We start from the raw sequence: 25,997 nt of genomic DNA on the forward strand, positions 1-25,997 counted from the left end.
AAGGAAAGTTGGGGTAGGGGTGGACAGGTCCCTACTAGCTGCCCATATCGAGCTGACAACTGGATGTGAAGATGAGACGAGAGAATGCAAGAGTAGTAGAACTCATTATGTGTTCAGCTATACCAAATTGTGTCATGGGGGATAGCTGCATGCTAATGGCAGAAGTGTTGTGCGATGTGTCATTTGACTATCTTCCAAAAGCATGGAGCGTGATACGTACTTGTGTTCTCTGGCTGACTTTTTGGTTTTGTATGTGTGGTATGGACTCTTTCTAGTGTACTGCTGGAGATTATTAGATTATTCTTACCGCCATTCAGTTATTTCATGGAATCTCTTTGCTGCTCCAGCCTCCGTGAAGTGGTTGACTAGGTCAAGAGTGCAGGGTTTGTCAGGGTGGTAGCGTGAATAGCCATGTCTTGAGGGCCCTTCCGGAAAATGCCAGATGTTCCTCTGTGTGTCAGAGGTTAAGTAGCATTGAATTCCAGATAGTGGAGGCTTAGTCGTGGAAGGAGGATCCTCCTATTCTAGTCGATTTGAAGGTGGGGATCACAAGGAGGAGTGCAGTGCGTGAACGCAGGTTTCTGTTGGGTTGGTAGCAGGTGATTCTCTATTGAAGGTATTCAGGGTCTGTCTTGTGGAGGGTGCAGTGAGCAATGCACATGGCTTTGAAAGCGGCCCGTCATCCAACTGGGAGCCAGTGGAGGATATGGAGGGCCGGGTGATGTGCTCTCTGGGGCCGAGGGCAAGGAGGAGCCTCCCTGCAGAATTCTGCACTCTTTGAAGTTTTCTGGGTTGATAAGCGGGGGCACCCAGGTAGAGGGAATTGGCATAGTCTAGGCAGGAGAGGACAGTGGACAAGATTGCAGTGACTCTGTGGTGGTAGGAGAGGTAGGGGAAGATGCATCAGAGTGTGGAGGTGTAGGTAGAAGATTTAGATACAGTGTTAATGTGGTGTGAGAGTGTCAGGTCAGTGTCCATGGTGCATCCCAGGTTTTTAACTACGGTGGATGCAGCGGGTGGGAGGGGGGCAAATGCTAAGGAAGGAGGACATGCGGGTGGGTGGGGGGAAAAGAGCCCTCTTCCTGCAGAACATGATGTCTGTTTTTCCAGGATTGAGGATGAGGTGGATTCAGTGATATTAAAGAGGATTTGGGTGTTGCCTGCATAGTTGTACTTGATGAGTCTGTGAGAGCGGATACGTGTGGGGAGAGGGCTCATGTAGAGATTGAAGAGAAGAGGTGACAGGCAAGCACCTTGTGGAACTCTGTTGTAGACAGGGCGAGCGGTCGATGTGAAGGGAGAGAGATGGGTGATTTGGAGTCTGTTGGTGAAGAATGAGGAAATACACCTTAGTGATGTGTTCCTTATGCAGAGGGTGTCGAGGGCTGCCTAGAGGTCGAGGAGTAAGAGTGCGGCACAGCCCTCTGTGTCTGCAGTGCTTTTGAGGTCATCCCATATGAAGATTAGGGATTATTTTATTTACATGAATGGGTCTGAAGCCGGACTGAGCGGGGTTGGGAAGGTAGTTCGATTCAGGCAAAATGCTGAGCTCGGAGTGTGTTTGGCTAAGAAACGGGTGTTTAGAAATGAGTCTGTAGTTGGCTGGAAAGAGGGGTTCAAGTGAGGGTTTTTGAAGGAGGATGTTTGACTTGTTATGTTTTGAATGCTGCTGGGTAATTGCCTGATGTGAGGGAGGAGTTGAGGATGGACCTTGCGATGCCGCCTACACAGGTTGAGGTTAAGATTTCTTTTAGGAGGGCTTGGGTCACTCAGGGATCCGGACAGACGGCCTCTGGCCAGTAGCTTAAGGAATTCGGGTTTAGCGATGGGATGTTTAGAGGAGAAGATAGGGTGGGAGGGGGGAGGTTTAAAGGATTCCTGTGGGGGTGTAGGTGGAGGGGGTGGGAGTGCTGCACACCCTCAGACCTGTGAAGAGAAAGTGGCAAAGGACCCTCATTCATCACACAAGGCTTTGCCCGAGAGGAAATATTTGGGAAAGGTTTGTGGGACCTGGCTGCTGGGAGGCGGGGGGAGGGAGGGCAGATGGTGCTGTAGGCAGTGTGTGTTGACTTGCAGGCTGGATTTACCATCACTCTGCCACCGCCTAGGCGAGAACCAGCTCTCAGCACTTTGCATCTGAGACATGCCCCATCAGTAACATACAGGCGTGATGCCCACATAGTGCTAGGGCAGGGGCTGGATCCAAGCCGTGCTTTGTGAGAATGGACCAGTGGAAGAAGAGATGTAGACCCCGAGCTGAAGGGAGAGTCGCCGAATATCCAATACCTGGCGAATGCACTCCCAGGGGCAAGTTATTATAGGTTATTTATAATGCACTTAATACACAGAGGTTTCTAAGCGCGGACCCGGGATCGAACCTGTGTTGCTCAGTGTCGTCTTGCATCCAAGGCAGGCACGTTGCCCCTGAGCTATCCTCCTGAGCTTATATAATGATTGGGAAAGTTGGTAATGCAGCGTCCAGCTCAATCCCTGGTACCTGGAAAAACAGCAGGTAAACAATATGCTATAAGGGAAGGTTTTAGGACCAGAGATAAACGGCAAATTGGTGACAGGGACAGTGATGTGTCTTCGAAGCGTATAGTCACAGGTTATATAGGGGAAGTGGTGAGCCCCCTGCAGAGCTAAAATAACAGGCCATACAAGTATGCTGAGGGGTTGGCAACAGGGGGTATAGCCAAGGCGTACCTGCACACCTGTATCATAAATCACTAGTCATGGAAGGCAATAGTATTCCTTGAGAAGCCTCCTTCCCTCTGGAGGACCCATAAGTGCCTGCTGTGAGGGGCCTCTGTTCCACATACCTCCTTCCATGTCCTCGGTCCAGTTCCGGCTGCTGCTCGTGGGTGAGCTGGGCGAGGCATAGAAATCGCCACCTGGACTGGTGTCAATGTCGTCCTCCATGGAGCCCGATTTGTGTCGTTTACTCCTGAGAGAAGCATACACACAAAGAAATTCAAGAGATTAAAAATGACTTCCAGCAATCACCCAAGACACAAGCATATCTCTCAAACGTTTGTGCCCCAGGGTGGGTGAAAACAGAGTGTAGGGGTGCGCAGGGTGCTTGGTGGGCGATTGGTGATTACAGGGTGGTTGATACAACCCAAAGCTTGTGAGTTGAGAGGTAAGAACAAGGATCGCCCACAACCTAATACCTTTTGGGACAAACCTCAGAACAAACCTACTCCCACAAAACATCACGGCTGGAGTCAGCTAACACCGCCTAGAAGCAAACATGGTATGCAGGGAGTGGTTTACAAATAAATATAAACACTTATCAGAACTACGATGGGGCAACAGAGGCTTTCCTATCACCAGCCAACAACAGTAAAATCACCCTGTAGCAACCAACAGCTTTTGCAAATCATAAACCAACAACAGTAACAGTTGCACCAAGAGCAAAAAAGCACAGAGAGAACAGAGCCATTTAAAATACCTGCAGATAGACATCAAACAACAGAACTCTACACCTCTACATACAACGTACACATCACTGTCTTAGCCAATGCACCCTAGCACAAAGGCACAACTATGAATACAAATGCTTCTATACGTGCTACACAAATCACCTAGAAACAGACCCGCACACAGCCCACACCAAACTGGCAGCAACGCTATCTTGCATGTTCCCTCTCTTCCCATTGGCCTAACCCATCCCCTCTCTTTTAGATCCGGCAGAGAGCCAAGAACCATGCAAACGGCAGCTGTGCATGGTTTAAAATCCAGTAACATAACACAATAAAACATAAGATGCCAACAGTAGCCACAGATACACTTGGGAAACAGCAGCTAGCGCAGTCACAAGCCAACGGGACACTGAATTGTCTGCTATCCGTATTTACACACTAACAGCCAGCAATACACTGAGAAATCAGCAGCAGCCAGGATCCACAAGCCACCAGCCAACAGGCAGAATATGAGCAGCTGCCAGGATCCACACGTCAAGAACCAACAGGCAGAATATCAGCAGCAGCCAGGATCCACAAGCCAAAAATCAACTAGCAGATTATCAGAAGCAGCCAAGATCCACAAGCCAACAACCAACAGGCAGAATATCAGCAGCAGCCAGGATCCACATGCCAACAACCAACAGGCAGGATATCAGCAGCAGCCAGGATCCACAAGCCAACAACCAACAGGCAGAATATCAGCAACAGCCGGGATCCACAAGCCAACAACCAATAGGTAAAATATCAGCAGCAACCAGGATCCACACGCCAACAACCACAGGCAGAATATCAGCAGCAGCCAGGATCCACAAGCCAACAACCAACAGGCAGAATATCAGCAGCAGCCAGGATCCACAAGCAACAGGCAGAATATCAGCAGCAGCCATGATCCACAAGCTACCAACCAACAGGTAGAATATCAACAGCAGCCAGTATCCACAAGCCAACTACAGTCAGAATTTCATTAAAAATAACAACAGCTACCAAAGGGATAATGAACAACACAAAAATGAAGATCCAGGATTCTGCACCCAGTCATATCAATACGTGTTTTAATAAGTTGCCCTTTAGATAACACGTGTTTCAGCCTTCCTTGGCCTTTCTCAAATCAGGGCTATTGTATTTATATAATTCTCCTGTGTCGGGTTCATTTGGTAATTGTTAGCCTTGTTGCTAGTGTTCTAGAATTACTGGTGCAATCCCATGCTCAAAATGTTAAGCTCTGGTCATGCGCGTTGGCTGCCTGCTGTTAGTTTTAAGCTTAGTTCTGACCAGAGCTTAACATTTTGAGCATGGGATTGCACCAGTAATTCGAGAACACGAGCAACAAGGCTAACAATTACCAAATTAACCCGACACAGGAGAATTATATAAATACAATAGCCCTGATTTGAGAAAGGCCAAGGAAGGCTGAAACACGTGTTATCTAAAGGGCAACTCATTAAAACACGTATTGATAGGAATGGGCGCAGAATCCTGGATCTTCATTTTTGTGTTGTTCATAGTTTATGATGGGTTTCCAGTGGCTTACCATCAATCAAGTGAAATGCGACCTTAAATAAACATTAACTCCAGGGGAATCAGGGGTCTCCTACTCCCCTCCAACTACTTGAACACTCTCCACTTACGTGGATTAACAGCACTATTACTATTATTTGCTCCTCAAGTCGCCAAACAGACCAGCTGTACCCATAAGCCTGACATTGTGTATACCTTACCAAAGGGATAAGCCAACAACAGACAGAATTCCAATTACAAAAGCAGGATTCACAAGTGAACAAGAACCAGTTTTGCACTGCAGAAAGCCTCAGCCATCCGGGAACTGCTCGACTTTGCTACCCATTCACAAAAAGTGGCACTTTTAGGAGACTTTGCGGGGTTGTCAAGTAACAAATCCCTCCCTACAGACATCAAACAACAGAACTCTACACCTCTGCAAACAATTTACACACCACAATTTCTGGTGAGCCAGCGGTCTCTGGGTGCAACAAGCCTATTCTGGTCCTACACTAATGATAGATGGAGTGCAGCTTACTGGTGGGGATGTTTGGGGGCATTGCAGTATGTGTGACATTGAGATTGGCAGTGTTTGCAATGTAATATATATTTTATAGTGACTAGAACACAGTTCAGTGTAGTGTAGTTTCCGACAGGACACTGAAAGTATCACAACTGCCTGAAGTGTAGTTTGTCCAATGCAGTTCAGATGGCAGTGTAGTTTGTGGTTGTTAATGTGAAGAGCTGTGAGGATGGCAGTACAGTTTAGGGTGTGTAGTGCATCCGCCTGTGCCATTTGCGATGTGATGTGAATGGGCCTGCAGTGCAGTTTGTGATATGCAGTGTGAGCAGATGTGCTCGATGGCAAATGTAGCTCAGGTGGCAGTCTGCCTGGCTAGTGTTATGCAGTTTAAAGGCGGTAGTTTGGGGTTGATAGTGCGAGTGGCAGTGCGGTTCGGATTATGTGCCGTGGTGGTAGTAACGCTTCGGTTGTCGAGTGAATGGCGTGCAGCACAGTTTAGAACAGTTTGCTTGTGGCAATGAGCTTTGTGATATATGGCGGAAGTACAGGTTGCAATATGTAATGCAGGCGGCATTGTGGTGTGTGATATGCTGTATGGTGGTAGTGCAATTTGGTTTGCCATGTGAATGTGCTTGGAGGACAGTGAGTGGCATGCAGCGTGGGTGTGTAAGGTGACGCTGAGTTTAGCCTGTCGCGTGGCTCGGTGGGCCCTACATTGGGTGACACACTGTACTCACCCGCTGGAGGAGGTGCTGGGTAACGTTCTCCTCATACCCGTGCTGGAAGGGTTGAGATCATAAGCCAGGTGTCCTTGTAACTCACCCAGCGAGAAATTGGGCCCCCCACCGGTGACTACAGGCGCTATGAACAGAGAGAGAGAGGTGTTATAAGGTGACATGGCAGAGACAAGACAAGACACAATCCGTGGGCACAGGAGGGGGCGCGAACCCTAAGAAGGCAAGTGGAAGCTTCCTGCACTGCAGTTTTCTTACACAGAGGGAGCACATTGCCAGTCAACAACGGCTGGAAGTGCTTCTGCCAGTCAGACAAAGTGGGCTCTACCAACCTGCACTAGAGTCAGTAATGGGGCACCAGATGACTGTCACCAGGGTGACCGGCACCGGTCCTGGGCTATCCTTATATAAACCAATATACTCGGGTACTTAACTCCAGTTGTCAACCAAGACTAGAAGCGCTACAATGAATCGGGCATTAGGACTTGTGTGTGGACTCTGGTGACATGGGGACGTCCAGAAAGCACTCTGTGCTAGGGTCAGGCACTACAGTCTCTGCTAGTGTTCGAGAAAGGGCTCCACAAGTGGAGGCGGGTGGGCATAGGGGTTCTTGTACACTGTGCTAGCGCCTGGCAGCCAGGCCTGCACACTCTCTGCTTGTGTCTAGCAAATGGATGGGATTGACGACTCTACACTAGTGTCAGGCATAGAGTGCTCTTTCAGTCCAGGATAGTGTTGTTCAGTCAGAAGGGTCTCTCCCACTGTGAGGTGGTAGGGCCAGCGGTGAGGGCTATCCCAATCTGTGGCTCTCGCCGTCTCTGCTAGTGTCAGGGACGTAGGGTGAAAACCACACAGTCTGTGCTAATGTCAGGCGGGAAGGGTGGCTGCCACAGTCTGTGGTAGCATCAGGCAGGGTAGTTCCCACAGTCTGTGCTATTGTCAGGCAGGGGGGTTCCCACAGTCTGTGCTAGTGTCAGGCAGCAGGGGGGGTCCCACGGACTGTGGTGCTAGAGTCAGGCCAGCAAGGTAACTCCCACAGTGTGTGATATTGTCGGGCAGGCAGGGTGATTCCCACGGTCTCTGCTGCTATTGTCAGGCAGGCAGGGACACTCTCACGGTCTGTGCTGCTAGAGTCAGGCAGGCATGGTGGCTCCAGCAGTCTGTACTGCTAGTGTCAGACATGCAGTGTGGCTCCAGCAGTCTGTGTTGCTAGAGTCAGGCAGGCATGGATGTTCCCGCAGCCTGTGCTGCTAGTCAGGCAGGTGGGTTGGCTCCCACAGACTGTGCTAGTATCAGGTAGGCGTGGGGGCTCCCACAGTCTGTGCTCCTAGAGTCAGGCAGGCAGAGTGGCTCTCACAGTCGGTGCTGCTAGTGTCAGGCAGGCAATGTGGTTCCAACAGTCTGTGCTATTGTCTGGCAGGCAGGGTGGCTCCCACAGTCTGTGCTGCTAGTTGCAGGCAGGCAGGGTGGCTGCCACAGTCTGTGCTGCTAGTGTCATGCAGGCAGGGGGGCTCCTACAGTCTGTGCTGCTACTGTCAGGCAGCAGGGGGGCTCACTCGGTCTGTGCTGCTAGTATCAGGCAGCAGGGGGGCTCCTACAGTCTGTGCTGCTAGAGTCAGGCAGGCAGGGTGGCTCACACAGTCTGTGCTAGTGTCAGGCCGGCAGGGTGGCTCCCACAGACTGGGCTAGTGTCAGGCAGGCATGGTGGCTCCAGCAGTCTGTACTGCTAGTGTCAGACATGCAGTGTGGTTCCAGCAGTCTGTGCTAGTGTCAGGCAGGAACAGTGGCTCCAGCAGTCTGTGTTGCTAGAGTCAGGCAGGCATGGAGGCTCCCGCAGCCTGTGCTGCTAGAGTCAGGCAGGCGGGTTGGCTCCCACAGTCTGTACTGCTAGTGTGAGGCAGGGTGGCTCCCACAGACTGTGCTAGTGTCAGATAGGCGGAGGGGCTCCCACAGTCTGTGCTCCTAGAGTCAGGCAGGCAGGGTGGCTCTCACAGTCGGTGCTGCTTATGTCAGGCAGGCAGGGTGACTCCCACAGTTCGTGCTATTGTCAGGCAGGCAGAGTGGCTCTCACAGTCGGTGCTGCTTATGTCAGGCAGGCGGTGTGGTTCCAACAGTTTGTGCTATTGTCTGGCAGGCAGGGTGGCTCCCACAGTCTGTGCTGCTAGTTTCAGGCAGGTGTGGTAGCTGCCACAGTCTGTGCTGCTAGAGTCAGGAAGGCATGGTGGCTCCCACAGTCAGTGTTGCTAGTGTCAGGCAGGTGTGGTAGCTGCCACAGTCTGTGCTGCTAGAGTCAGGAAGGCATGGTGGCTCCCACAGTCGGTGCTGCTTATGTCAGGCAGGCAGGGAGGCAGGGAGGCTTCCGCAGTCTGTGTGGCTATAGTCAGGCAGGCATAGTGGCTCTCACAGTCTGTGTGGCTAAAAGGCATAGTGGCTCCCACAGTTTGAGTGGCTCCTACAGTCTGTGCTGCTAGTTTCAGGAAGGCAGGGTGGCTGACACAGTCTGTGCTGCTAGTGTCAGGCAGGCAGTGTGGTTTCAACAGTCCGTGCTATTGTCTGGCAGGCAGGGTGGCTCCCACAGTCTGTGCTGCTAGTTTCAGGCAGGCAGGGTGGCTGCCACAGTCTGTGCTGCTAGAGTCAGGAAGGCATGGTGGCTACCACAGGCTGTGTTGCTAGTGTCAGGCAGTGAGGCTTCTGCAGTCTGTGTGGCTATAGTAAGGCAGGCAGGGAGGCTTCCGCAGTCTGTGTGGCTATAGTCAGGCAGGCATAATGGCTCTCACAGTCTGTGCGGCTAAAAGGCATAGTGGCTCCCACAGACTGTGTCGCTCCTACAGTCTGTGCTGCTAGTGTCGTGCAGGCAGGGGGGGCTCCCACAGTCTATGCTGCTAGTGTCATGCAGGCAGGGGGGCTCCCACAGTCTGTGTTGCTAGTGTCAGGCAGGCAGGGGGGGCTCCCACAGTCTGTGCTGCTAGTGTCAGGCAGGCAGGGCGGCTCCCACAGTCTGTGCTGGCCGTCGGGCAGGCAGTATTTGATCCTGTACAGGGAAAGAACGGGTCTCAATATTTGAATGACTTTATCAGCGTTGGGGTCGTTAGCTTACACTTTGCACCTGCGTCAGGCCAGTGATATCCCAGCCAGGAGTTTACTGCCCGCCCTCCCTCCCCCCATCTCGGTATGGACTCCTGCAAGTCTCCTGAATAACGAGAAGAAAGACATAGAGAGAGGAGAGAGAGAGAGAGGGAGATGCAATCAGGCAATGCTCACACAATACACCAACCATAGACCCCCACCCCCAAAGCCAAAGATAGCAGGGAAGGGGCAGTGCTGAGGGGATCAAGGCATCTTGGGAGGAGAGGGGCATGGGCACCACTGGTAAGGGCTCGATAGTTTACTCTAAAAACAGAGGAGGCGCACACAGCTGAGTAAACACCTCCCATGTGCTTTATTCCTCCCTCAATGTACAGTTAGTTTTACGCCTGCATGAGCACGCAATAGACGGATTCCCAGGGAAACTGCCTCCATTAAGCATCTGCTAAAAGCATGCAGATTCCAGAGCAATCCATTGATAAATGTCCTCCGCAAGTGTCATTTGCAGGCGGAATGTTTATGTGTTGCAAAACGGAGCATAAAACGAGAGTAATGGCCATTTGACTTTTTTCATTTTCCACTCCATTTTTGTAAATGTTTAAAATTGCATGCAGGGGACCCAAAACCACACGACAGCTAATCCTGGTACTCCTCTGAATGCAATTAACACTTTTTATAAAATGACCCCAATGTGCATCTCATTGACACATTTGCAATGATGACCTTGTGATGCACACAACATTGCTGTACACATTTCATTGCCACATGTGCAATGCTGGACAATGTGTGTCTCATACCACTTTTGTAATCCTGGACTAGTAACGCACATTGCATTGCTGGACAATGTGCATCTCATAGCACATGTGTATTGATGGACTAGTGATGCACATTGCATTGCTGGACAATGTGCATCTCATAGCACATGTGTATTGATGGACTAGTGATGCACATTGCATTGCTGGACAATGTGCATTTCATTGCCACATTTGCAGTGCTGGATCTGTGATCCACACAGCATTGCTCGACTTGTGGTCCAAATGGCATTGCTGTACAATGTGCATCTTATTACCACATCTGCAGTGCTGGACTTGTGATCCACACAGCCCTGCTGGACAATGTGCATCTCATACCACATTTGCAATGCTGGACTTGTGGTCCAAATGGCATTGCTGGACAATGTGCATCTCATGCCACATTTGCAATGCTGGACTTGAGATGCTCATTACATTACTGTGCAACTATACAGAAACTAAATGGTGAGCAGTGTAAAATGGTCCCACTTCCACTAAAAGACAGCTGGCCCGTGCAGGCTATGTATTGTGACGCCTGGTCCTGGATTCAGAAGGCAGGGGGTGGGGGACAGACTGAGCAGAAAGCAAGGCTTCCGACACAGGGCCTGGAGGTAGAGTTGCGGCTTCTGGAAGTGGGGGCATTTGTGGGACTCTCAGAGATGCTTATGGGGCTTCTGGTAAAGAAAAAGTCCCAGGTCTTGAAATTGGTGTTTAGACGCCCAATAAGAAGACCGAAGGCTGCTCTCTTTACCCCGTGACGCACCAGCATTGCCCCCAGCAACGGTCAGCGCCATTCTCCTGGGGCGCCAACTGGGGTGTGACTGGGAGGTGGAACTGCGGCCCTCCCTCTCATAGTGATGGAGCCCAGGCCTTGATTCATAAGAGAAAGCACGACTGGAGTCTTTGTAGTAACATGTTTACATATCCGTACTGGGCAATTATTCCACAGCAGGGCTTTTAAACATTTAATTTTCAGTGCCATACATGCCAACAGCGACCTAAAACCTTTTCTGGGACAGTATTTGCATTTCACAGCTAGAGCAGAGTATGGGCGCTTTTCGGAAGGAAGCAGGCACCGTGACAGAGAGCACCTTCTTTTATGTTTACCATTAAAAGCACTTCCGGGGGTTAAAGGGTGTGGTCGAGGGCGTGGGAGGAGGGCAAGGAGACGGGAGTTAGGGCATGTGGGTACTAGGAAGGTGCAGATCAGAGATGGGGTCTTCTGATACTCACTCCTGGAAACTTGGATGAGTTCTGTCACGCTGAAGACACCAGAGGTCATGAAGCTCTCCTGGAAGTCTGTCGTGTCTGAAAAGGAAGGAGAGAGGGCGAGACATTGGAGCAAAGGCAGACATGTGACCACAAGGAGATATGCGCACAGATATGTACAGAGAGCCCCTTGGCCTGAAAGGAACTGCATTATGAAATCCCGACCAGCCACCAGGCCCAAATATCACTGGGCGCTCGCTGTGGACACAGAATGAAACCAGGACTAAAGTCTAAATAGCTGCCTTATTAATCAACACTGGCAATTTACTCAGATACACATACTTGTAAAGAAAGCTAATTTTACTTGAACCTAGGCCTAATCAGAGCTGCTTCTGTATAACACACGATTGCACTGCCTGTTACATAACATTTTACGCAGCAGAAGTATCGAAAAATGATTCTGTCCGATTGCCTGAGAGAAACAGGTTGGCAGAAACAAAGTGGGAGAGTGACACTGGGCTTGTCATGCTTTAGCTGAAGGCCCACCATTTTGTAATCAAGGGGTTTACAAACAGAGAAACATGAAAAGACAACTTGAACCTCTCTTGGCTCACCAATGGTAGCAAAGTCCAAACTCGAGGCATGCAGTATGTCAGCGGTGCTGGAGATGGCAGCAATTGATCATCACAATTTCAGTAAAAGCAGTTAAGGACGCAACACGAATGTTTATGAACATTAAAAAAAAACGATTACGAGGTACTAATAAAAGGTTTGGGGTAAAGAGTGGTAAACCTTATAAAAAATATCTTTCCAATTTCAAATTGAATTGAATGGGTGACTTCCAAATAATGAAAAGTGAACCGGAGCGTTTTTTCCAATGATGGTCTATGGCAACCGATTACATTAGTATGATCAAAGCTCTTATAAGTGTCACTATGTATCTGCTGAGTGATGCCTGGTTCAATGGCCAGGCCATTATTATTATTTTGCATTTTTTAAAGCGCTCACACAGCCCGCGGGCATCGAGGCGCTGTTACAGGAATTGTTTTTTTTTTTTGTCTTAGTTGCGAACCACTTAAACACCCAGAGGTTTCTAAGCGCGGACCCAGTGATCGAACCTGTGTTGCTTCATGTCGCCTTGCTTCCAAGGCGAGAACGTTGCCGCTGAGTTATCCTCCCAGAGGTGACTAGGCGATCCGCCTATAGAGTGTTGGGCCAGGGACTACTTTTACGCTTTGCAGTAGCTGATTCTGTAAAGGTGGGTTTCAATACCTCAGATCAGCGGGACACGTGCAGTGGAAAAGAGGCCCAGGCAGGAGAAAGAGCAGTAGCAGAGGCAGCTTTGGTTGCCAGGGGGGCAGATAATAGGGTGCCAGTGTGGGGGCAGGGGGGTGCACTGGGCAGCAGGCCCACCTCCGCCTGACACCCCCTGCTGCCCAGTGTGCCCCCCCAGCCTCTTGCTGGGGGGCACACTGGGCAGCAGGGAGGTCTGGGGGGGCAGCCCCTTCCCACCCCCCCTTCCGTCCCCCTTGCTCTGCCACTGAGAAGGAGCCTGTTGAGGATGGAGCAGGATGTGAGGGGTCTGGATCCACGTGGCGGGTCCTCCTCATCTGTTCTGTTCCTTTGGTGCAGAGATTTAGGGCCTACGTTTTCTTCAGATCACAACTTTGGAACTCTCTCCCACAGAACATCCAAACCATTCAAACCTTCAACAACTTCAGAAGTCATGTTATCATTTGGATTCTTAACAAAACACAAAACAGTAGCTCTTGATACCATTAATAGCTAGATGATCTGCACATCTAGTATACGTGTCACCCATCCTATACTACTGGTATGACCCAATGTATAAGATGTATAATATGTATAATGTTTATGTATATCCTATACTACTGCTATGACCCAATGTATAATATGTTTAATATGTATAATGTTTATGTATATATGTACCACTGTAATTTTACAAACGGTATTAATGGCTTTCAACTGCCTATATTATACCATGTAACCACTTCCACCCTCAAGCGCCCAATTACCTCCGGGTCAGGTGCGCGATATAAATAAAATAAACAAACAAACGACGGTGCCAAGTCAAGGAAGAGGGTTCCAGGAACCAGGTCCAGCTCTGTCTGAGCTGGAGCAGAGGTTCTGGTGCATCTTAAACAGCTACAAGCTCCAGATGAAAATGGCGGCATCTAGAAGGCAGGACATCTCCAAATTCAGCTCAGTGGACTCTTCCAGTAGAGGGGTTCACAGGCAGCCTCCTTCAGAGGATTCTGTCAATGGGCAAGCGAGCACGCCTTGGTGCAGAGCATGAGGGCTCCCAGACATAGAACATTCCTTAAAACTTGCATGCAGCTGGCAAAGGCATTAGTGCAACACTTGCCATGGACCTCAGGGTGAGGTGCCAATGCTCAGATGTTCCTGTGCTTTCATGGCCTAGGGTCTGGAAACTAGATGCTCCTGCGCCACTCTACTCAAGTGCCTACCTCAATAGCCCTTGCCACCCATTCTTACCCTCTCAAATTAAGGGACTTGGGCTCACAGATGTCAAACTCATTTGAAGGGTGTTTTGGAACATGAGCCCCGAAAACAGCAAGGCAGGTCCCAGGTTTCAAACCAATGGGAGATCTTCCCCCTCTGCCTCAAGAGGTGGCGGGAAGAGATCTTCCTCAACCCTATTGAGCAATCACCCCTCCTGCAAGTACACAGCACCTCCTCTTCTTCATCTTGGTGTGGAGAGAGCTTCTCTGAAGATGCTCCAACCTCAGTGTGGCATAGCTTGACACTATGAGGGGAAAGTGAGCTGCTTAACTGGTGTAGGGGTCAAGGCACTCTGTGGTCTGCTTTGTTGGACCATTGCTTATTAGAAGTATCGGCAAACCCTTCCAGGATGTACCCACAACACTGCCATTTACCTGTATGTAGACTAAGGTAACTGCAATAGCATGGTGACGTGACGGCCAGGGCGTCCGCTCTTTCAGTAATACTCTTAACTAGGCAGTCTAAGCAATCCAGGGGTCTCTGCAGTGGTGTGTTATCATTGGGGTACTGGATAGCCTGGAAAAAGGCCCACTCCACAGAGAAGAATGAGCACCCCTCTGCCGCCTGATGCTGGATTTAGTGAGTATGAGGAGCAGGTGGATTTTGTTTACAGGATGAGTGGAGTAGTAGATATTGCTGTAAAATGTCCTCTGCAGAGAGAGAAACATGTTAAACAGTCACAGAAAATAATTGAATGAAGCGAAGCAAAAGGCTTCCTTTTTCTGGACCTGCCTCTGCTGCGATTGGCTTTGGAGAGGCCACAAAAATAGAAGTCTTCCTTCTAAAGCAGTCTCTGCTGCGGCTGTTTGATCGGAGCAGTGCAGAGCCCCAATAACACAGAGTCTCTTGAAGTTGGTTGAGGCGAGGAGGACACAAATCCTCATTTCTAGAGCAGTCTCTTCGGAGGTTGGCTGAGATCTGGAGAACAGGATGTCTTCTTTTTAAAGTGGCACCTGCTGTCAAGCAGAGGGGCCATGTAATCATATCCCCGCAAAAATGTCTCCTGAGAAAAAAGTGGTCGTTTTTTGCAGAGACATTATTACATTGAACATGCGAGGGACCCCTAACCTCCCAACCCCTAAATTATTTTATTTTTTTACAAGGGGAGCAGGGGACATCCCCACAACCCATCATACATAATATCACCATATATAATGTCACCAATGGCTTTTCCCTGTGACATTATAATAATAATAATTTAGCATTTACATAGCGGAACGAACCCTCAGGCATCTGAGCGCTGCTTATTATTACCCACGGTGTGTGGTGCTCAGTTATCGACCTCGGAAGGATGAAAGGCTGAGTTTGGCCCTGCCAGGATTCGAACCTGCGTCAGTGGGCTCTGCACATATGTCAAAGCGAGCGCTCTACTCGCTGTGCTATCGGACTAGGCTGATTATGTGTATGGACATTATGTATGGGAACATTATGACCTGATACCGAGCAGGGAGCAGAGCACCTGCCTTCTAAAGTAGTCTCTCCAGAGGTTGCTTGAGAGAGTCCATGATAGGTGCAGGGGCGGTTGACCGCTAGAGAGGGGAGTGTCTCTCTTCTGAAGAATGCTCTGACGCGGTTGGTTGTGATGAGGAGTGCAGAGTGCATTGGTTCTAGAGCAGCGTCTCAGGCGTTGATTGCGATGAGGAGGTAAGAGTGCACTCCTAAGTGGTCTCTGTTAGGAGTTTGGTTGGGATGAGGAGAGGGGCAGCCTTCCTTGAAAGCAGAATGCGCCGAGGTTGGTTGAGATGAGGAGCGCAGACCGCATTGCTTCTAGAGCAGCATCTCAGAGGTTGGTTGAGATGAGGAGAAAGAGTGACATCCTTCTAAAGCGTTCCCTGTTAGAGATTTGTTAGGATGAGGAGAGAGGGCAGAATTCCTTGGACGCAGTATCCTCTGAGTTATGGATGAGATGAGGAGTGCAGAGATGCTGATCTTGGAAGCAGTATCCTCTGAGTTATGGATGAGATGAGGAGTGCAGAGATGCTGATTTCAAGAGCGTTCTCTTGAGGTTACTTAAGGTTGGCTGGCTACTGTTGGCTAGCCCCTTCTTTTTACAGCGGTCTCTGCTCCGTTTGATTGAGGAAAGGAGAGTAGGGAACTTGATTTCGCTGCCGAGTTTAGTTGAGATGAGGAGAGCCGCAAACCTTCCCTCCGAAGCTGCCTCTGCTGAGGCTGTGTCAGTAATCAGAAGCAGGTGGCTGCTCGCCGCTAAGGCAGATGTTTGGTGACGGCTCAATGTGTGAAGCAGATGTTGGGTATCTATCTGTTCAGCAGTAAGTACCAGTCCCCACTCCCTCGATGTCCTTCTGCTGTCTTTGGGGATTCAATGATTGACATTAGTTGTGCATCTGCTTCAGCACTGAACAGGCACGGGTTCTTTGGCAGCCCCAGCTGTGCTTCCATAGGTGTGGCAGAGTGGTCAGAAACCATTGTCTCGGGAGGATAAAGCAAGACAACACGGAGCAACACAGGTTCGATCCCTGGGTCCGTGCTTAGACACCTCTGGGTATTAAGCGCATTATAAATAACCTATCATATCATTCTCTTAATTTGCTGCAATCTGTTGCTGGATTACCCCCCAAAATAAACTAAAGAGAACACCCAAAGAGATTGAATGAAAAAAAGCGCCTTAGCCAACAGGAAAGTATTTGGTTACTGTGTGAACTGTTGCACTATGTAACCTTTCTGACGCAACGCTCTCAGCTGTTTTCTTATTTCAGGTTTGAGGAGTAGGGACACTTTGCAAACAGTTGCAGGAAGGGCTGAGACGCGATGGCTCATGATATTGAGGGACAGAAAAAGATGGTCAAAGATTTCATTTCTATTTGCCAGATCTTCTAAGCAAAATTCACTAGATATTTGATAAAATATGGCATTTATAACGCGCCTAAACACTAGTGTTCCAAGGCGCGACTTGCACAGGTAACAACAACTGGAAGAAAGATGAACATGGTGGGTTGTGATGCCTTTCCCCATTTTGGAAAGAAAATAAAGCAGGATGGAGAGAAGGAAGAGATAAAATAAACAAAAAAAAGTAAACAAAAAAAGAGAAGGAAAAAGACAAGAGTGAGAAAGAAAGGAACGGATAAATGGAAACAAACTAAAGAAATAAATGAGTAGAGAGACGTAAAGCGATATAGAAAGCAAGAATAAAAGACAAAAGAATGAAAAAAAGGAACAAAAAGAAAAAAGAAAGAATGGGAAGGAGAGGGCTTGATAAAGAAGGAAAGCTGAGAAGAAGGAAGCAAAGAAAGATTTAAACATTCAATAAAGACAAGATAGGATAAAAAAGAAAGAAGGAAGGAGCTAATAAAAGAAAAAAGTAGGGCATGAAGGGAGGAAAGATTAAATGGAGGGAAAGAAAGAAAAATGAAATCAGGATAGAAAGAATGGCATACATACAATGATGGAAAAAGGGAAAGAAACGAAAAAATCTAAATAAGTGATAGATGGATCAAGAAGAAAAGAGATGGAAATAAGTGATGGATGAGTAGAAAGGAAGCAAAAAAAACGTAAGGCTAACAAAAAATAAAAAGATGGGGCTAGAAAGAAACTGAGGAACTCGTTTTTTGGGAGGCGGGGGGGGGGGGGGGAGTTAACATGCTTTTAGAGTCTGCTCATGTTCTCGGGAGTGCCACAGTGACTTTATGACATTGTCCCGTTAATAATGTAAAGTTGCTCTGTGTTTGCTTAATACACTGGGTTATTTTCTCTGGAGTGGTGGGGCCGGTGCACCAGGCTGTATCTACAGAGTTCTCCAAGTTTTCCGTGGACATGCGTGAAAATGCCATCCAGGCCTGTTTTTCTTGGAATTCTGGGTCTTGTAGTTGCCCTTAATTTCAAAGGGGAAAGAAAGTTACATGTCCCAGAATACAAACGGAAAAAACAGGACTGGATGCCCTTCTCAGGTATGGCCAGAGGAAACTTGAGAGTTCTCTACGTACAAAGTGCTTCCACAGCAGCCCTGCAACCGGCAATGCACTGTAATACGTGGAAGGAGTCAGAAGACACCGACTATGCTTAAACGAGCATGCAAGGCGGAGCACAGAGGCTGACTGGCCTCACCATGTAGTCCAGTCCGTTTCTGCCAATATCAGGGTTGGGCATCACCATGTTTTAAAGCAAGCATGCCTTTCAGGTACAGATCACACAAATGATCTACTTAAAAGCGGGGTAGGAAATTGGCTGGAACAAACGGCAACGTTTGCCTTGCAGGAGCGTCCCCGCACCCAAGGCTAGCCCAGGGCACTCGCAGGTAAGGGGCACGGGAATGCAGAAACGCCTCACGTACTGTAAGCCGCTGTCCACATTGGTATGTATCTCTTGCAATTTGCAGATTTTTTTTTTGTTAGGGCGAGTATTGTGACTAATGGAAAGAGTCCAACGTCTGTGAACAGGGTCGCACTGGGACATACAATTTTCTTGGGCACCAATGAAAAAGTGTCCCACAGTTGCATATGGCTATTCATTCCTTTTGTAACAGACTGTTTCAGTAGTGCCCAAGAAGGAGGTTTTTGATACAATGTGATTGAAATTGTAGATTTAAAAAACAATTCTTTAGTCACACTGTCAAAACCAGTAACTTATCAAACTGGCCCACAAGGGCCAAAAAAGTGTCCCACTCTGACACACAAAACTGGCCCACACTAGCATTTTGTGTTTTTGGTTCGGGCATTGCCCTATTGCCCTTTAGACCAGTCGAAGCCTGTCCATCACTCGCTCAAAAGGGTTTCTTGCTGAATCACTATCAGCCATGTTTCAAATTTGAATGAAATTGTGGGAATTCTTATGTACCCATAATGCTCTTTGCTTTTATGCAAATGTCCAGGCTTGGGTTCTATCAAGAGATACTGGGCCTCATTATGAGTTTGGAGGTAGTCATGCTGTTTTTAGCGGCACGGCTACTACCCCCAAACCGGGTACCGGGTCCGGGTCCCAAAAAGAGGGAATTCCCATTCTCGGGACCCAGACCTGGTACATCCCCATTGGAGCGCCCACAGGGATCAATGGGAATGGGGAGGATGCTAACAACGGTCCCATTAATGACAGGCCCGTTGTTAGCATCCTGGTCTGCTTGCAGGTCCCGGAATGAACGATGCCGGTCCCTTACTGGCACCGTTCATTCCGTGGCCACCCTCGTTGTAATGAGGCCCACTGTGTTGAGTGACCTGGCTGGCCTGTGGCCACGCCTCTCACCTCCCTCAAGGAATAGAGGTTTCCCCTGAGTAATGTTTGTCCATTTCTAGCAGTGCAAATAAAGGCGCCCAGAGTGCTTTATAGGTGACACAGGTACCTTCGCCCTTTCTGAACACCTTCTAAGAGATCATGCAATGACTCACCCAACGTGATGGGCTTGGTGTCCTCCTGCTCCGAGCCAATCCCTGTCCTCGGGCTGCTGTCTTGGTCAGAGTCTGCAAGGGAAAGAGATAGTGACAGTTAGATGCGTCAATGTCTGCGCCTCCATGAGTAGCACACAGGAAACCAGCACCCCACCCCACAAAAAAGTGGGGTCTCATTAACATATGCAGTGGCATGTGATGTCACAGGAAGTGAACAGATAAAGTGAAATATGCACATTTCACTCATTTGGCCTTTCCCAATCGGAGAAAGAGCACAGGACAAAAAAAATGTGCTTCTTATAAGAGTAATCATAAACACTTGAATATTTTAGACCCAATATTCCCTGCAGAGTACAATCATGATGATAAATTTCACAGGCTCTGTGATCAGACTTTCATCTGGTCTCCTGGTTGGGTCTTACCCCTGACCATTTTGTTATTATTAATATCTTATTTAATTGAGTGCGACCCTAGCTTTGAGAAGCAACATAGTGCTTTACAGAGGTATACAACAATACAGATACACAACGGAGCGCTTTACAGAGGTATGACCATTTTGTTATTATTAATATCTTATTTATTGAGTGCGACCCTAGCTTTGAGAAGCAACATAGTGCTTTACAGACGTATACAACAATACAGATACACAACGGAGCGCTTTACAGAGGTATACGACAGTACAGATACACAATGGAGCGCTTTACAGAGGTATACAACAATACAGATACACAACAGATCGCTTTACAGAGGTATGCAACAGTACAGATGCACAACAGAGCGATTTTCAGAGGTAATAAAAGAACAGAACATATATACAGCAGGAGGGTGTACTGTGTCTGGCATCTTAAAATAGTGTCCGGACACCGTCCACTCGTGTTTTCCCTCGACTTGTGCACACCAGCTCTAGGTTGGTCAGCCCCATTAAGATACATGATTCACCAACCTATGGGCACCAGTCACTAGGACATCACAAACCTTGGGCATGGCAGTCACTTGGATACATAGCAGACAAGAGGCTATGTGCTTTCCCACTGAAATTATTGGCATACAAGTAAAAGCATTCAATATGCAAATCTGGGATTGGCTGAAGGCATCATGCAGGACCTGGGGCCACTTGGCAGCTATGTTGACTATATAAGCCAAAACTGTTTTGCTAGCGGGTGCTAAAACGACAACTGTGAAAAAAAACCTAAGGCACTAAAGCGGCGTCACCTATGAACCAAAGCAGTATGCTTCACTCTGTGGTGCTATGAGCCCAAACAATGCAGCATAAGGACCCATGCAGACTGTGCCTGTCTTCACAGTGGCGGACATCTCAGCATACCTGCATTTTACACTCACTAGCCAACACTACGATATGTTGAGCAGTATTTGTAAAGCACTGCGTTCTCAGCTTCTATGGCTTTTCGTGGCTGAAGGCGTTCGCAGAGGTGAGTGGTACAAGCAAAACCAAAAATGAATAGACTACATTACAGACCTGCCTACATTTGAAAATCAAAAACACTGATATTTCTGCGGCCCGCAGTGTGCACACAACTCGCAGCATCCCCTTGCCACACCTTAGTTAAAAAGGGGCCACATAAAAAAAAATATCTTTATTTATATACATATGTATATCAGTGAAAAAAATGTGTTGAAAGGACATTATGGTTAAGTTGTACTAATAAAAACCCATGAAATGCAGTGAACACACTTTTGTGAAACGAATGTTACGGTTACAAAGTGAAATTGGAAAACCCAAGAAATGTGCCAGTTATGCTTCGCTATGCAACAACTAGCACCACCGCCATGCACTGCTAAGACTAACACCCAGCACATCAAAGATGACTCACAAATGACATCATCAATGACATCACAGGAATGTCCCCGGAGAAGAGCGTGAAAACCCAGAGGCTCAGGGACAAACTTGGAAGTTACACAGGTCTGTGAGCGCCCAGCTGGAATACATCAAAGAAAAGAAGGGCTAAATGAAAGGAAGAAAACAAAGCAGGAGAAAGGAGAAGGATGGGAGGGGCTAGAGGGGATAGCGCGGATCATAGGCGTTGCTGGGGGGGTTGTGGGGGCTATAGCCCTTGGTCTTTTGGTTGTAGCCCCGGATAGAATGTCAGGAGCTACAACCAAAAGGCTAGCTAGCCCCCAGTCCCGACAGCTTCGACATTAGTGTAGCCCCAGGTTTTTTCCAGACCTAGCAACACCCCTGGCAGGGATGCAAGGAATTTGGCCGCCCCCCTGGGCAAACTGTCAAAAAGTGAACTGTAGCCCAATTAACAGGCGAGTTGCAGTAATTGTTAAATATTCTAATTGTTGTGCAGGCGCCCCCCAGCCAGGCTATACACATCAGTGCATCATACTCAACACAGCAGTGGGAGAAATACATGATTCATTGAATGTGAAGGGCACGTGTGAAAAGTCCTTATTGCCGCCCTAAGACAGTCACACTGTAGGCAAACGCCTAACCTGGCCTAGGGCTTGCACAGACCCTGGGAGGGGAATGTGCATGTGTGGGGAAGCCGCATTCGGATTCATTGCACGTGGTGTTTAAGGCGCCAGCTGCGCCGAGGTTGCTCTTCAGCTGCATTATACGCCGGCGGCCAGTCTGCGAGGTTAGATCGCCTTCGCGGGCCCAGGGACCCATCACTCTCCCAGGAAAGTAATGTTCTCTGCTTTGCGTGAGAAGACCACTAATATCCATTAGCCCCGGCTGGCAGCGAGACCGAGCACGCGGCCTGCCTGGCCCGGGAGCTCCTCTGTGCCATAGAGCTGCCGTCACGCTGGGCGAACAAGGAGCATCTTCCGGTTTCCGGTTTATTTCCTGTTTCTCTGTGAGTTTCCCTCTGCATACGTGTTCCTTTCCTCTTCATTCTATGCTCATATTTATTTTATATCGTGTGCTTTCCTTCTGACGACCCTGCCTGCACGAAGAGCACCCTTGACGAAATAGAATCAACTCCGTTGGACAAACAGCGTAAAATGCCAAACAAAAATGTAACGACTTTCAAACCGAACAAACGTCAAACTCTGTCTTTTATCTGAAATAGTGTGAATGTGTCAAAGGAAACTAGTGCTGGGGACTCGGACTGAAGAGGCAACGCTGAAACAATAGAAAGGGGGATTGGGCCATGTGGCAGGGACCAGGAGACCCTTCCTCCTGCCCCCCCAGGGCAGACTTTATCCCCTCCTCAAGAACCCGTTTCTTGGATGGAGGCGACCCCGAACCCCCCTGGGAAGAGGGGAAGCATTTAGCCAGGGCCAGGGCCATGGCCACTGCAGGGGCTCAGCCAAGCAGGTGTGAAGCAATGCCCACGCTCATATTTTTGTTTGTGGCTTTTGGAGGACCTGGAACGGCTCCTGTCAGGAGAAGCAGGCATCAGGATACCCTCAAGAAGGACAGCACCTCTCAAATAGAACAGCAGTTAGTTCTGTGCACTGCGCAAATTACTCCTATATACATAGCTCTTAGCCTTTTCTGTTGCTAAGGCTGGTGAAAACATCCGATTATTTGGGGGGGTGGGTGAGAACCCATTGAAGTGAATGGGGTATACGGGGCTTGGTGGGTGAGTCAGCTGATTGCAAAGCGGGAGGCACACCCCAAAAGCAGGTGAGTTGAGAGCTATGTATATGGCGTTCTGAGGCGTGGGAATCCAGGTTGCCAACAGAGCCGGCCTTAGGGGCAGCAGCACCCTGGGTGAATTGGCCCCCCCGCGCACCCCTGGTGAACAGGGGGCGGGACCAGGAAATGTATCTTTTTTTTTAACCTCCTCGCTCCGGCGAGGAGGAAATGCTATGAATAGAGTGCATTAGCGCCCTATTGTTCTTAAATGCGCTTCGCTGCCGCGGGCGCATTCAACAACAATGAGGCACCTGCCATGCCCTCTCCCACTACGCCAGCTCGAGGGAGCCCTTGAAAGACTCCCCGCAGCTGGCGTAGTGGGGGGCTAATAGCGCCTTTTGTTGCTGAAAGCACCTGCGGCAGAGGGGTGCATTTGGTGACAATGGGGTGCTGAGCACCCTATTGCCATTGAATTCGCCCGCCTGCCGCGCCTTCTACTGCTATGCCAGCTCGGGGGAGCCCTTGAAAGACTCCCCTGAGCTGGCATGGTGGGGGCTAATGGCGCCCTGCGGGGCGTGGCGCCCCGGGTGGTCGCCCGGCTCGCCCCCCCCAAGGCCAGGGGTCTGGTTGCCTATGTAACAGGGCCAATGCATCGCCTACCCGGGCTGCTTCTATATCCATGCCGCTGGTCCCCCTAACACAAGTGCCCCAATGCTCCCACTCGGCAGGGTCTCTCCTGCCTCGAGGCCGCATGTGCTCCACAGGTCACCTTACCCCTATCTTTTTCCATGCAAGATCGTCAAGCAGATCTATTCAGGGAAGGTGTCAACATGCGTTTGTCAGATGGTATTATATGGTCCCAGCCCGGAAGTGGTGACATTAGGGATCTAAAGTAGAAATAGAAAAAGTTCCTAAGGGAAAGCTTGCTTAAATAAAAGTCTGCCCGGGGCCAGAGCTTCCGCAATTGTATCAGATTGGGACAAGAAGACGCGGCCGGTAAGCAATCGGGACACTTACATCAGACTCACTCTGTATGTTCGTCCAATGCCCCTTATTTCATCCACTGCCCTCGCTTATTTCCCCCAAGACTGTGTCCCATTTGTACCATCCCCTGTTGCAGTCTTCTTTGATTCCCCTCCCCATGCAGTCATCTACTCTTCTTTGTTGGTAAACTTACTTTGTTTTTTCCCCCATTGCTCACTTCCTTCAGCCATCTCTATCTCAGCTTATCATGCCTTCTGCCCTCCCTCTGCTCCTTCTCGCTTCTTCTTGACCTCCCACTCTTTCCTCCTCTCTTTTCCTTCCTTATATCCTCCCAGCAACCACCACACGGCAGGTGTGGAAAGTAAAGTACTGAAGCTCAGATTTTGGTGACCAATTTTATCTTTTCAACGATAAGACATGTGCCACTGACGGGGTAATAATAAGAAATGCAATTTCCAGTGCTACGAAGGTGCTAGGTGATGGTAGAAAGCATAACATCCTCATCGTGGTCCTAGAAAAAGAGGTGATTCAAGCTCCCAGACAGTTCACACAGATAAAATAATATTTTACTACCATCCCTAAGGGAGGGTGGGGGAGAAGACACCTTCCCTCTATCAAGTAACTGGATAAGACAAACCTACTCCCCCACATCCACATTTTTCAGGTAGTGTGAGGAATTCGACTATCCGCATGGCGGGTGTGCGCTCGCCTGTGCTTTTTGATGTTTTTAATTAAATGGAGTGATGGTAGACCAACCTCAGAAATGTGTGGAGCTAATCCGCACACATTTTTCTATGCCCACACCACGCCAAACAAATAGATCTGTGCACTCTGGGTGGACACAGCCTGCAGACACAGTCCACCATGTCATATTTATTTGGAACATGACAGCCAGGAGTACACTATGGGCCTCATCTCAAGTTGAGGGGGTATCTTAGCGTTAATTGCGCTGGGATACCACCCAACACTATTTGCGTTACTACAACTCAGTCTGGCGCAATTAGCGCCGGAACCAGAGTTGCAGGGCGGGGGTAAGTGTCCATTACCATTGGGTTTGGGGTGGCGCTATTAGTGCCGGTGCAATAAGCAGCACACTAATAGCGCCGAAAGCAGGCCAAAAATTGAGATTTTTATCTCCAGAAAAATGCTGGTGGTGGAACTCCCATTTTATGCAGATGAGGTAATAGCGTTTCCGTCGCATTTAAGGGCTACTACCCAACTCATGATGAGGCCCTAGGTTGTTTCCAGGAAGGGGAAGGAGCAAGCATCCTCCTGCCATGCCCAGCCTGATTAACTAACAAAGGCTCCATGGATCTGCCCATCTCTTTTGTTGGGCCATGCAACTGGTGGCAGCAATTAACATACCAATTAGAGGGTATTTCAAACAGGCCCACACGAGGCCTGGCTGCAGAGGTTAACAAAGGAGACAGGAAACCCAACAACCTTTCATATGTAAGTGTCACCCTGAAGCCAGCTCCCTCCCTTGGTATCAATGACAGTGAGCTGTAATTTCTGGGACTGTGTGTTTGCAGTAAGCCACCCGGGTAGTGGGACCCCATACTTAAGGTACGAGAATGTGGCTTGCAAGAGCCAGTGAGCCTAGTCTTGCTGCAGCTTCAAGGGAGACCTGCTGCTTTAATCAGGAACCACAGAGCGATACATCAACTAGAGAGACTCTTTGACCAACAACAATTTGACCAACAAGATAGGGAAATGGGTTGGACTTAGTACCACACATTTTCACTCTTTTACCTTTCCTGTTGAATTGCACTCTGGTTATGACCTCATGCATACAGGAGATTGTTGGTACAGACCCCAGGATTAGTTCATTAAGGTAGGCTTCGCCTACATCAATAACTGTGGCCCGTTTGGCTTTAAAAGAGGGCTGAGCCCCTCTTCTGGCAGAGATCTGAACACTTCACTCGAAATAACAAAGAAGAACTCAACCTAGGACCCTGGCTGAAGGTACAGTCAGCCTTACATCTTACGCCAGTGAAGGATGGCCCAGATTTCCAAAGAGGGAAGCAAGATCCCTCCCCTAAACCTCTCCCAGGGGACAGAGGGAGATAAAGAACTCAGAGGTCCCTCCAGCCGCTCCAGAATCGGCACCCAGCCAGCACAAAGCATGCCCTGCTAGGCTCGGTAGCAAGCTTCCTGGATAGGAAGTGCCAGAGCTCTCGAACCTACAACCAAGGACAAGACAGCTGTGTGTAACATACTCCTCAGCTTTGGCCCTCCACCTTAACGTACGACACAAGCCCACTCAAGAAGCTGGTAG

General features: G+C 49.0%; 1 protein-coding gene across 7 annotated transcripts in view; it reads right to left on the bottom strand.

Moving 5' to 3' along the window:
- The window catches only part of NFIC (nuclear factor I C), an 829,310-nt gene that overhangs the window by 135,759 nt on the left and 667,554 nt on the right, over positions 1-25,997 (bottom strand). For 4 of the 7 annotated variants that reach the window (XM_069649459.1, XM_069649463.1, XM_069649458.1 and 1 more), the window contains exons 3-7: positions 19,186-19,257; positions 11,330-11,404; positions 9,319-9,411; positions 6,225-6,348; positions 2,823-2,947 (exon numbers count right to left, since the gene is read on the bottom strand). In XM_069649459.1, coding sequence (XP_069505560.1) covers positions 2,823-2,947; positions 6,225-6,348; positions 9,319-9,411; positions 11,330-11,404; positions 19,186-19,257 — 489 coding nt within the window. Of the gene's footprint in view, positions 1-2,822; positions 2,948-6,220; positions 6,349-9,318; positions 9,412-11,329; positions 11,405-19,185; positions 19,258-25,997 lie in introns of those variants that run through there. The other 3 variants (XM_069649461.1, XM_069649462.1, XM_069649464.1) reach the window with 2 other exon arrangements.

The sequence above is a fragment of the Ambystoma mexicanum genome, chromosome 1p (genome assembly GCF_040938575.1).
Source record: "Ambystoma mexicanum isolate Mex_15411 chromosome 1p, UKY_AmexF1_1, whole genome shotgun sequence".
NCBI lineage: Eukaryota > Metazoa > Chordata > Amphibia > Caudata > Ambystomatidae > Ambystoma > Ambystoma mexicanum.